The sequence below is a fragment of the Zootoca vivipara genome, chromosome 14, assembly GCF_963506605.1.
Source record: "Zootoca vivipara chromosome 14, rZooViv1.1, whole genome shotgun sequence".
Classification (NCBI taxonomy): domain Eukaryota; kingdom Metazoa; phylum Chordata; class Lepidosauria; order Squamata; family Lacertidae; genus Zootoca; species Zootoca vivipara.
This window is the reverse complement of record NC_083289.1, coordinates 18,245,014-18,258,275: the sequence shown is the minus strand read 5'-3', so window position 1 is coordinate 18,258,275 and position 13,262 is coordinate 18,245,014. Positions and strand designations below refer to the sequence as shown.

General features: G+C 47.2%; 1 protein-coding gene across 6 annotated transcripts in view; it reads left to right on the top strand.

Annotated features, from left to right (window-relative positions):
• Nucleotides 1-13,262, top strand: part of ACAN (aggrecan) — an 88,916-nt gene that overhangs the window by 41,283 nt on the left and 34,371 nt on the right. For 3 of the 6 annotated variants that reach the window (XM_035132018.2, XM_035132015.2, XM_060282479.1), the window contains 7 exons: nt 4,701-4,777; nt 5,488-5,871; nt 7,068-7,242; nt 8,694-8,821; nt 9,866-10,159; nt 11,013-11,480; nt 12,303-12,477. In XM_035132018.2, the coding sequence (XP_034987909.2) occupies nt 4,708-4,777; nt 5,488-5,871; nt 7,068-7,242; nt 8,694-8,821; nt 9,866-10,159; nt 11,013-11,480; nt 12,303-12,477 (1,694 nt within the window). In that variant the 5' untranslated portion in view covers nt 4,701-4,707. Of the gene's footprint in view, nt 1-4,700; nt 4,778-5,484; nt 5,872-7,067; nt 7,243-8,693; nt 8,822-9,865; nt 10,160-11,012; nt 11,481-12,302; nt 12,478-13,262 lie in introns of all 6 variants that reach the window. The other 3 variants (XM_035132016.2, XM_035132014.2, XM_060282478.1) reach the window with 1 other exon arrangement.

The window sequence follows — 13,262 nt, the reverse complement described above, 5'->3', positions numbered from 1 at the left end:
CCCTGCATATTTTACAGAAACTATACCATTCAGCATTCCATTATTGCATCCATCAAGGCTTATTTACACTGCTGAATTTATCTTAATGCTGCCAGCGTTTTCAGCTGTACACGGTTATTTCCCATATATTCAATAAACGTTTTCCAATCTTCTCTAAACGTATGCTCTTCTTGTTCTATATGTTAAGTCCACAAGCTGCGCATATTCTGTCAACTTAAGCTGCCGTTCTTCTTTAGTTGGGACCTCGCTCGTTTTCCATTTGAGGGCTAACAAAAAAAATCTTCCTACTGTGCTCTCTTTTAGGACCAGCTTCTGGCCCCATTTGTATAGTTGCTTCAGAGGCACCTGCTTCCTTCACCCATTGACACAGTTACCTGGTGGGGGTGGGGGTGTTGCTAATCTGGTTGCAGTGGAAGCTGCTCCATTAAGGCAAATGGGGCATTGCCCCATGAACCCCCAGCTACCCTCAGCCAGTCCTGACCTGCCTGCCTTCTTCCTTACAAGCAGCCAAGGGAGAGCACAGCCTATCAGCTTCCTCCTCTTTATCTTAGTGCCACCATTGGAGAACATAGGAGAATTGGTTGACTCTGCCTGTTATTGGCTCTCGCACCACCTGCTGTTGGTCTTCCTGCCTTCCGCCCTACAGGTCCCAAAGGGGTTGGCTCCAGGCAGCTGCCATTTAAGTTCTAGTACTGTCTCAAAGCAGCACTACATCACGGGTGCTAGAGGAATTAACATGGTAGCCAGGGCCAGCCCAAGATTTTTGGCACCTGAGGCAAGACATGCCACCAACGCTTCCCCACACAGATCCGGTCCCGGTGGAGAGGTAGGAGCATACCACCCGAGCTGGTTTGCCTCATGTCACCTCATTGGTGTGCCAGCTATGTTATGGCAACAAGCTAGCTTAGGGACTGCAGGGCAGACCACATGGCACACCTTTCTAGCCACTTTCCACCCCTCAGAATTTGCCTCGTGATAGGGCTGGCCCTGATGGAAGCTACCAGACTTAGTGCCAGAAAAAAAATTAAAGGAGGTCCTGGAAATGTGCTTGGCTGCCCAAGAGCCCTTCTGGAGCGATGAGGTCCTGGTAGATGCCAAAGGGTGTCACATGGTGATTCCAGGACTGTTGTGTTTAAGAAAGAAAGAAAGAGAAGGAGAGAAGGCGAATGACTGGGTGGAAATGAGGACAAGGGACCCTTTGCATCTAAACAGCTGGGTAATAGGCCTAAACAGCTTGTTAACATTAATTGCCGCTTACTGAAAGAAATCGCAGTTTACTGCACCTTTGGGGGCAAACAGTAGCTCTGTTGGGGGTGATTTTTCTAGCAGGAAACCAGCGCAAGGAACAATATGGATCAGAAGTGTGACGCTGTATTAAGGCACTGCTGGCTGCTTTTGGTTCAAAACAAAAGTGAATTTGTTAGACATACACACACAATGTACTTTGGCTCACAAAGTCCTCCTGTCATGTCGTCTTTTGGCAATTGATGATCCAGAGAGAAATGGAGAAAGATAGGCCTATTCAGAAAATCAATTTATATGCTGGGTCCTCGGTGCTTGAAGATGACAGCTCTAAGCTATGTTTTCTTTCAAGAGTGAAACGCTAGCTCCCATTACAGCAGGCGTGAGGTGCACCCAGTGAAGACCTGCTCTCTTTGTGAAAATCTGGCTGTTCTTTCCAATATAAGGTGCACATTTACTTTGCATTCGTTTGTATAAAACTCAGACACCTTCAATGCACCCGTGCGTTCAGCTAATTCCCTGGTCCTATTTTCCAGGGACATCCCTGATTTAGAGATGCTGTCCCAGTTTCTGATTTGATCCTGGGATGTCCCACTTTTCCTCAGGTAAAGGTAAAGGGACCCCTGACCATTAGGTCGAGTTGCGGACGACTCTGGGGTTGTGGCGCTCATCTCGCTTTATTGGCCGAGGGAGCCGGCATTCAGCTTCTGGGTCATGTGACCAGCATGACTAGGCTGCTTCTGGCAAACCAGAGCAGCGCACAGAAACACCGTTTACCTTCCCGTCGGAGTGGTCCCTATTTATCTACTTGCACTGGCGTGCTTTTGAACTGCTAGGTTGGCAGGAGCAGGGACCGAGCAACGGGAGCTCACCCCATTGCAGGGATTCGAACCACCGACCTTCTGATCGGCAAGCCCTGGGCTCTGTGGTTTAACCCACAGTGCCACCCACATTCCACAACTTTTCCTTAGGATGTCCCTATTTCATTGGAGGGTATGGAGTTATCTGACTCCCGAGCTGTCTGGAGGCATTCCTGTATAGGGAAGTTTTTTTCCAATGTTTAATGTTTTATGATGTTTTTATATATGTTGGAGGCTGCCTAGAGTGGCTGCGGCAACCCAGGAAGATGAATAGTAAAATTATCATTATGGAATGGGACGTCCCTATTTTCAGTGGAGAAATGTTGAAGAGCATGTTATTTTGTTTCAGTTAATTTGATGACCAAGGAAATAAGGACGGGAGAGGAGAAGAGCTCACCATTCCAAGTAGCTAAATGTATAAAGGAGTTTCAGTCTTGGGATGGTTTGGAAGCCGGTCAGAATGGAATAAATTTCTTATTTTTGCTACAGCTGAGAAAACACACATACACAAAAAGTCACAGAAGTATATTTATTTCTGTATTTGGGTTCCAGCGTTTGCCTTATTTAAGAAGGGGGGGAGGGAAAGAGATGTAAAATGAGTTCCTCCCCTGCCTAAAAACTCTCCCCTCCCATTTCCTGAAGCAAGCTGGATTTTGAACAGAAAAACTCTCAGTTCTAGGAAGGCATCTTGTGAAAACAATCAGGGATTTGTTCACAGAAGTGTGCACCAAATCACGGAACCCAAATGAACCAGAGCTCCTCCACATTTCCTCCGTTATGTTAGAGCCCTGTTTGGGCAGGACTCCCCAAGCATCAGATCTCTGTTCTGGCCCATGGTGTGGTTGAGGGGGTCACAAAATGAAACTGATTGGCGGTTGGTCCAAGATTGATAAACGAATGTCCATTTTTATGCCATGTGTATTTAATTACAGTAAGAGGCGGGGCACCTCAGACTCAGGAGCCAAATGTGGCCCTCCACACCTTTCAGTGTGGCCCTTGGGACTATTCCTAGGACACCCTCTTCCCCAGCCACGCCCCCTCTTATCAGACCACACCCTTCTCCAGCCCTGCTTTCCACCCTCCTTACATGGTTTTCCCATCTAGAATATGTTTTTGAACTCTGATAATGCATCTTGCCTACCTGAATGGAGGAAAGAGAGAGCAGTGTGTCATTTTGTGTAGAAAATGGTCTGCCATTCAAAGGTAAATTTTACATTTGTTGCTTTGGCCAAGTTTTGTCTCTGGCCCTGCCCACCACTCACATGTGGCCTCCCAGAAAGTTGCCCAGAATGGAATACAGCCCTTGGTGCTGAAAGGGGCTTCCCATTCCTGACCACCAGCACCCACTGTTGCAAGGGGTGATGATCATAGCTGCCAAGTTTTCCCTTTTCTCGCGAGGAAGCCTATTCAGCATAATGGAATTTCCCTTAAAAAAAGGGATAACTTGGCAGCTATGGTGATGATGGCTGCTTGCTTAGAAGGCTTCCAGAAAGAATATGAATGCCAGTTGCTTGGGAATACAAGAGGGAGAAGTCTATTGCACTCACAGCCCGCTTGCAGTCTTCCAAGATGCACTGCACAAAACACAGTGCAGGAATTGATGGGCTTTTGGTCTGATCCTGCAGGATTTTTCTCATGTCCTTATTGTGCTTAGGTGCAGAAAAATAGATGACTAAGAGGTCACAATAGAGGGGTGTTTTGGTTTGGTTTTTTTAATTAGTATAGAGAGAATGGACTCACAATTTTTCTCCCATAATACTAGGCGGATCACCCAATGAAAGTGATAGGTACTAAGAGCATAGGAATAGAATAAAAGGCCAATCTGATTTCCACAGTAGCCAACCAGGTTCCTAGAAAAAGAAGGCCACTTTGCTGAATCATCTCTGAATATCATCCACTGTTTTCATGTGTTGGCCACCACTTTCTCTCCAGTTTGTTATGTCTCTCTATATGCTTCACCAGAATTGGTTCCACAATGTGTTGTTGTTTTTTGGGGTTTTTTTTTTTGAGGGTTTCTTTTTACATCATCATGATAGATTGTATCCAGCTAAATTCTACTTGGAGTACAGCCACTGGAATTAATGAACCTTAGTTATTCACATGCGTTCATTTCAATGGGGTTATTCTGCGTAGGCCAGCATGGTAGAGCGGTTAGCGTATCGGTGTAGGACCTTGCAGATCAGGGTTCATCCTCACTCAGCCATAAAGTACAATGGGTGGCTTTGGACCACTCACTGTCTCTCAGCCTAACCTACTACACAGGGTTATGTAGGAATAAAATGGAGAGCGGGTGAACCACGTTTGCCACCATGAGCGCCTTGGAGGAAAGGTAGAAACAACAGCAACACTGGATACAACCTAATTAACATTACTAATTAATAATATATCACTCAGTGAAGGTTCTTCTCCTCCATTGTCATTTCCAGAAGTTGAACCGATGTTTGCTCCACACCTCTTGCAAATACAGGAGCCAGATGGGCAGGGTACAAATAATAGATTATTATTATTATTACTCTCACTTCTTGTCACCTTCATTCCACAAAAGATGGTGCTGCCCATTTCTCTAACACAGCTCTTTTGTCTTTGTGCTTCTTTCAGGAAAACAATGACCACTTTTCTACTAGCCTTTGTGTGTTTGCGAATCATCACTGCAGCTGTCGCTGTGGAAGTCTTAGGTATGTGAGACCCCCAGAGCCATACTTAAAATATATGAAGTTTTGTGGGGTGGGGAGTGCTAGGCCTCGAGCCCCTTCCTGTGAACAGCATCCTGTCCTCACAGCAGCCAGCCAGTTAGTTGCATGTGGCAAACCCACAAGCAGGACCCAAGCACAAGAGCACTCTCCCTTCCCCGGGTATTCAGAAGCATTACTGCTTCCAAACATGGAGGCAGAACCTAGCCGCTAGTGGTGTGTGGTCTATGGACATGGGGCACTAGGCTAGTCCCTTACATGTTCCCAGTAAATTAGAGTATTAAAGCCTGGCTCCTCCTTCCCAAAGCCTGAGAAGCTTCTACCCAGCTTAGGGAGGGAGGTGCAATGTGCCGACTGAGTCCTGGCCCTCCCACCATCTTCCCAAGGCCTCCCTAGCTTTGGGAAGGAGGCAGCAGGACTCTAGTATCCTGTCCGAGGCCTGGCACCCCCTTCCCAAAGCCCAGAAGTTCCTGCCCAGCTTAGGGAGGGAGGTGTGATGTTCATGCATGCAACATCAGGACATCGTGATGTCACACGCATGATGTCAGGGGGCCCCATCGCCTTTGTAAGCTGGTGCCTCTAGCCCTAACTATGCCCCTATGAAAGATTTCACCGCATGCCACCGATAGCCGCCATGACTAGCAATGGATGAATGCTGCTGATTTCTCCCTCCCTCATCTTCTTGGAACCAGCAGATCATGGTGCCACACTGAGTGTGAGCATACCTTTACGCTCCCCCCTGCACATTCCCCTGGGAAGCACCCTGACCATCCCCTGTTACTACATCGACACATTGGAACACGTCACCACATCTCCGTTCACCCCGCCTCTGACTCCGCGGATCAAATGGAGCAAGTTGTCGGGCGGCAAAGAGGTTGTCTTGCTGGTGGCCATGGATGGGCATGTGAGAATCAACACTGCATACCAGGAGGTGGTCTCTTTGCCCAATTACCCTGCCATACCCACTGATGCCACGCTGGAAATCAAGGCACTTCGCTCCAATGATACCGGGGTCTATCGCTGCGAGGTGATACATGGCATTGAGGATAGCCAGGACACAGTAGAGGTGAAGGTAAAAGGTAAGGTTGCATCTTTTCGGCTGACCTTTCCGAGTTGGGTTCTCCAGATGGCCAGGCACTTCACACAAGGAGTGGTTGGTGGGGCAAGCTAGCAGGGCTTACTGGACCTTCCACCATTGGCATCGCTGCAGTTTACTGGGAGGCGGTGAGTTTGGCGCAGCCCGCCACCAACAACTGCTGTTAGATGCAGGAGAAGTTGGCAACAACGGAAGTTTGCTTCGCTGGGTCTAACTACAGGAGTGGGGGGGATTTTGACAGGCCCATGACATTGTCGGGGACTGGGCAGAAGAGGAATGGTGGAGACCCCCTCCCCATCCTGACCCTTCCAGGGAAGAGGAAGAGGAAGACAGTATAGATTTAGAGGTCGCAGCTCAAAGGCTGATGAAGGGCAAAGTTGGGAAATCATGGGAGAGCCAGAGCAACACTTGGCTGAAACGTCGTCATTAGAAAGCATTCCAGGCCCTCCATATCCCAGAACCCGGAGGGCCTTAAAAGTAGGAGAGCAAAGAGCTCAAAGACAGAGGGCACTTCTCAGCACCCGTTGAGAGATGATGAGAATGTCGAATGAGGAAGTGGGAGAGACGACGGGTGGAGATTCACTCAGGACAACGCCATTATCCAAGAGGCTGGGTTCTAGAGCCTCTTTCTGTAAAGATTGAAATAAAAAAGGGCTATAAGAAACTTTTCCTTGTCTCTATAATTCCTGGGCAACCGGCCATGGTAGCAATCCTGCTCACCTACCAATTGGTGTTAAAGGTGGGGGAGGGGCAAACAGACTGATCAAATGGACATTAATGCCATATCAGTTTTGTCCTTTAGGGTTAGATTACAGGTCACCACCATGGTACCTTTCCCCTGCCCATCCTGAAATTTGACTTGAAAGAAACATTGTGTTGTAGTCAATGAGAATAAGTTGTGGTGTGTGCTTGGTTGCAGTGTGTGTGTTTTTGTGCAGTGCCCACAACACTTTCTCCAGTCGGAAGGAGGATCCGTGGGCCCCAAAAGGTTACTAGTTTATGTGTTTCAGAACTGCAGGGACCCAGAAGCAAGCACACAGGCAACGCTAGATTCTCTGCAGTATCACTCCAGTTCCTGAAAATCCTAAGTCGCTGCCCTCTGCCTCACTTTTTAAAAAACTCAACTGGTTTGGGTTATTTACTGATATGTATATGTATGTTGGTGAATGTGTTTTCCAGGCATCGTGTTCCATTACAGAGCCATCTCCACCCGGTACACTTTGGACTTTGAGAAGGCCAAGCAGGCCTGCATCCAGAACAGTGCTGTCATTGCAACGCCAGAACAGCTCCAGGCTGCCTACGACGATGGCTTTGACCAATGTGATGCTGGGTGGTTGGCTGATCAGACCGTCAGGTAAGTTCTGGCAGGGAGTTATATGAACAAACCACAGGGGCGAAATTGGCCATTGGGGAGAACTCAGGTTGTCATGGACAAGGAATCAGAAAAGGGTCAGAGGTCAATGTGACTAGAGGCTGTTCCACACTGATTTTTGCTTCTTGCAGCTGTACTCCGCAACACGGCATTGGGTTTATTGTTGATTTTCCTGCTCTTTTTGTACTGCAGTACCTGTTGGGTTATGGAACTGTAGCTTTTTGACCCATATACCCTCATGTTATACCAGATTTCATTCACACCAGCAGACATCACAATGAACGTCACTGGAGGTCGCTATTCTTCCATCTTTTCTGCACATGTGTGCTTCTTTTCCCTCATGATTCCCCCCTGAAAACAGCAGGGAAGAACTGCATGTGGGAATGCCACCCCAATTTTCATCACCTTGCTCCTGCAATTTCCCAGGTCAATGGAACATATATATTTTTTCCTCAATCAAATCAAGGGATACACATTGGCCTTCCCCCTCAAATTTCATATAGATGCTAAAGAGGTTTGGAGTGGTGGTGACTGACCAGGCACAAGACCTTGGGGTTGTAGTGGATAATTCAATGAAGGTATTGACCAAGTGTGTGGCAGCTGTGAAGAGGAGAAGCCCATGTTAGGGGCTGGAAATTAAACAGCCAATATCACAATGCCATTATACAACTCTATGTTGTAACCACACTTGGAATACCGTTTACACTTCTGGCCATCTCACCTCCACAAGGAAGTTGTAGAGCTGTAGAAGGTTCAGAAAAGAGTAATCAAAATGATCGAGGGGCTGGAGCAACTCCCCTATGCAAAACAGTTGCAACATTTGGGGGTTTTTTGTTTGGAGAAAAGGCAATTGAGTGGGTACGCGGTGGAGGTGTCTAAGATTACGCATGGTACAGAAAAAGTGAATAGAGAGGTGGTTTTCTCCCTCTCTCTCATACTTTAGATCCTGGGGCCCTCCGATGAAGCTGAATGTTGGAGGATTCAGCATAGACAAAATAATTTGCTTCTTCACACAGTGCAATTGAACTATGGAATCTGCTCCCACCGGGTGCAGCGATGGCTACCAGCTTGGATTGTTTTAGAGGAGAATTAGACAAATCTATGAGGTCAACACTGTATTTGGCTAGGCTACTAACCCTGATGCCTGCGTTCTACCTCCACTGCTGGAAGTAGTTTATCAAGTGGGGACAGCTGCTGTTACACTCAGGTTCTGCTTCCAGGCTTCGCATGAGCATCTGGTTGGCTACTGGACTAGATGGGCTTTTGATCCAGCTGCTAGGCTGTTCATACAGTGTATATCCAAATTCTGCTTAGGTTCCCTTTGTTCTTCAAGTTACTACCTCCATCCCAGCACCATAAAGTACACAGTATTTCGCCACCCCATCCCCAGGCAACACAGTCTCTTCTTCTCACTGAATCTCTCACTGAATCAGGTACCCAATGCACCATCCCCGGGAAGGTTGTTATGGTGACAAGGATGAATTTCCTGGAGTGAGAACATATGGTGTTCGTGAGACGGATGAGACATATGATGTGTATTGTTATGCAGAAGAAATGGAAGGTAATTGTTTCTTATTTATTTAACACGTATACACTCCATTTGCCACCTCAAGCTACTCATGACAGTTGGTGGTCTGCGGCTTTCTTGTGGTGTGGCAGAGCCCTGGGTGACTTTACATTCATGACTTAGCTTCTCCAAGTGCTCAACGTTATCATTTTGAATAAAATATACATGCAATCCTATCTGCCCCAGTGGTGGTGAACCTCCAGCCCTTGGAACAAACTTCACCAGTCATGTCTCCCCATTTAGACCACAAAGCCATTTTCTCTAAGCCATGACTACCTGTCCCACATCTGATGTCATATGTGATGCCCGGTATCAGGCAGGTAAAGGTGGCTGCAGGGTGGGGGAAGGATTAAACTCCCCAGGGGAACTGGCTGGCCTTGCAGATTGTAGGATTGAACCCCACTCCCCAGGCATCAGCTGAGTTGAGTCTCGCTTGGTTCAGTCACATCAGCCAGTTCAACTGACATTTTATAATTTTTAAGGAAATTATATAAATTTCCTTAGCATTCATCCAGTATCTGCAGACTGTATCTTTCCCATTCAAGACATGCTTGCCTTTTTGAATCTCCTCGCCTCTGTTCCCTTTGACCCCTTGACCCTGTGAACTATCTAAGAAAAGGCCAAGATCACTGTGTAAAAAGGAAAAGATGCAAGCCTTCGGTTAATCCTTGGTTTAAGTACTTTAGATTACTGCAGTTTGTGAGAGAGCTTCTCTGCAAATTCCAAAGATTTCAGAAGCCACAGTAACTCAGATCAGGGCCTTTAGTGTGCCTGTCCCTGTTTTCTGGAATAGCAATCCTGTCGAGACATGACAGGTGCCCACTAACTCCCCTTTCCAGAAACAGTTGAATACATTTTTGTCCCAACAGGCTTTCCCAGCTAGATAAATGGGTCTTGACCATGAGTGTCATGAGGGTTTGGGGTCTTGTTGTTTTTGAGCTTTTAACTATCTTGTGTGCAAATTGCCTTGAGACAGTGGTTTAGAGGGCAATTAATAAATCAATTGTAATAAATAATAATTGCTGTGTGTGATTGCAGGTAAAGTCTTCTATGCCACCTCCCCGGAGAAGTTCAGCTTCCCTGAAGCTGCAGAGAAATGCCACCGCCTCGGCGCTCGTTTGGCAACAACGGGAGAACTGTACTTGGCCTGGAAGGATGGGATGGATGTCTGCAGCGCTGGCTGGCTGGCAGACCGCAGCGTCCGGTACCCCATCAACAAGGCACGCCCCACCTGTGGTGGCGGCCTGGTCGGGGTGCGCACCGTGTACCTCCACGTCAACCAGACAGGGTATCCTCACCCCCATTCCCGCTATGATGCCATCTGCTACGCTGGTAAGTGCTGGGTCCCAAGTTATTTCTTCATACTTTCCTAGATGCAAGAGTACAGAAGAATGAGAGTCATGGGCCAATCTCCAGTAACCTCCTGTCACCATCAGCACTTGCACCTTTACTGGGTGAAAGAAGTGATAGGGCTGGGAGAGACACCCATTGTCAGGGACTGGACTGAGGGGGATGGGACTGAGGAGGAATGGTGGAGGCTGGCCGCCCTCCCCTTGAACCTTTTAGAGAAGAGGAAGGCAGTATTGATTTACAGCAGTGGTTTGAGGAAGGTCACAGCTCAGAGACAAGTGAACAGAAGAGCTGGGAGGTGTTGGGAGAACAGAAGGGGGAGACAGAGATAGAGCAGCCAGCTGACACATTATCACTGAAAAGCATTCCCGACCCCCCTTCTCCCAAAACCCAGCGTGCATTGAAAGTGGAAGAGCAAAGGACTCAAAGACAATTAGCCCCTGGTGGCCACCGTAAGGGGAAGTGCTGTTGCTAGGAAGGAAGGGGGGAGAGGAGCTCAGCTGGAGCAGCACCAGTAATCTAAGAAGCAGCATACATGAGCCTCTCACTGTGAATACTGAATAAAGACTCGGTAAGAGCTTCCTTGTCTACTTCCTTGGCTGTCTGCTGTGAGCAGGGGAGGATCAGAATTCACTGAAGCCTCACACCCATGGAGAGCCACTGCTAGTCAGTGTGGACAATACTGAGCTAGATCTGTCCACCGTGTAAATTTCCTATAAACCCCCCTGATGTAGCATTGTTTCAGGACTTTGGGGGACCTAAGTTTGTAGCCTGGCAATGCTTTGTATTCATCCATTGCATTCATATCCCATGAATCCTCACTCTTTCACCCTAGGTCGCGACTTGGACACGATCACCGGTGAGATAATTGATGAACTGGGCAGTGGCTTCACCATCCAGACAGTCACTGAGACAGATGTTGAGCTGGAATTTGCACGCAACGCCACTGAGGAGGAGGCCCGAGGCAGCATTGCCACCTTGGAGCCAATAGACTTTACTGGCTCGGAGGTGGACGAAGGCTTCACAGCAACACCAGATCTCTTTGTTACTAGCTTTGTTGAAGAGGCAGAGAACAGGACAGATGTGGGGATCTGGGAGGGTCTAGAAAATGCCACCTTCTCGCTCCTAGATGCTCTTCCCACCACCGATACCCTGGAGGTGAGCTCGGTGGAAGACAGCTTGTGGACTACCATCACGCCAGGACTAGAATCCACCTTGCCATTTACCGGGGAAGATCAAATTGTACCGGGAACAGCTGCTCCTGATATTCGCCTCATTCCGGGGCAACCCATTTCTCCCACAGGTATGTGGCAATGCCTAGTGCTTTATGCAAATGCAGAGTAACAAAACCCACCTGATTCAGTAGCCCAGTGTGGTCCACCATGAATCACATAAGAACGTGAGAAGAGCCTGCTGGATCAGGCAATGTCCCATCTAGTCCAGCATCCTATTCTCACTGTGGCCAACCTGAAACCCGCAAGAGGGACCCGATCACACCTAGAAATGGACTAGTCTGGCAATTCCAGTTTCCCATTTTTCCAGTCTGGTGTTCACCTCTCCAGATTTCTCCATCAACTAGGAAACCTTTAAAAAAAATGACCTCATGAAAAATTGTCAGCATTTTAGTTGCATTTTTCTGAATACACACATTTTTGCATGCAATTGCCCCTAATCTAATGCAAATTCTGTATACTGATTTCACTAAGACACACATTATTATGCATACTTTCCCCTAATGTATGAATTTTGGGGTACATTATTGGGTCGGAGAGCTTCTTTGCAAAATTCAGAGGTGTGAATTTCAAAGAATAGCTGCATTCTGGTTTCCATATTGTTTTAAGAAGTGCAGATTGGGTAGGTTCGCATCAAAATAAAAAATAAAAAAATGACTGAATTTCTCCTACATCCCTAATCACAAATATTTCAAGGAAAACAGGACTGAGCCAAAACCAGTGACAAACACTCATCCTCCAGAGGGAACTGCTTTTAGAGTCAGTTTCAGTTCTCCGGAAACACATATTGAAATTGCAGAAATATTAGCACATCCCTAGGAAATATGCAATGCAAGTGCTGATGGGTTCATGCCCAGTTGCCCCTTCAGTTGTTTTTCCTTTTCCTTTAACAGGTGTCATCTTTCATTACCGACCATCCACCAACAGGTATTCCCTGACTTTTGTCAAAGCTCAGCAAGCTTGCCTGGATAATAATGCGGTGATTGCCACTCCCGAACAACTGCAGGCAGCCTATGAGAACGGTTATGATCAGTGTGATGCTGGCTGGCTGAGAGACCAGACGGTCAGGTAAGGAAAGATGATGATTCAGCATGTCCAGTGGGAAGGTTAATGAGCAGGGTACAGTGGTGCCTCGCTTAACGAATGCCCTGCTTAACGGAAATTTCCGCTTAACGAAAGGTTTTTTCCAGTGGAGGTTGCCTCGCTAGACGAATTCGTTTTACGAAAAATTCGTCTAGCGAATCGCGGTTTCCCATAGGAATGCATTGAAATTCAATTAATGCGTTCCTATGGGCAAAAAAAATAAAAAAAATCAATGCATTCCTATGGGATTCACTAGACGAATTTTTCGTTATAAGAAAAGACCCGTGGAACGAATTAAACATTAAAAACTTCCCTAAACAGGGCTACCCTCAAGTGTTTTCTAAAAGTCAGGTAGTTGTTTATTTCCTTCACATCTGATGGGAGGGCGTTCCACAGGGCGGGCGCAGATTTAAGCATTTAATGAAACTAAAATACATACAATTAATAAATGAATGTTCATTGAACTGAGTGGCGTTGCTGGTGATCTCATTTCTACTATTGCCACTACCTCTACCATCAATGTATTGATCTACATTGGGGAAAGGCTGTGGCTCAGTGGGAGAGCATTTGTTTTGCATGGAGAAGGGCCCAGGTTCATTCCCCGGCATCTCCAGGTTGGGCAAGGAATATCTCCTGCTTGAAACCCTGGAGAGCCACTGCCAGGCACTATGGAAAACACTGAGCAACATAGTCTGCTGTCAGGGAACCCTGGGAGGGGAGCGAGTTCGCCCAGGGACAGGAACCTGAGGAAAGGGCAGAGCAAGAGGAAA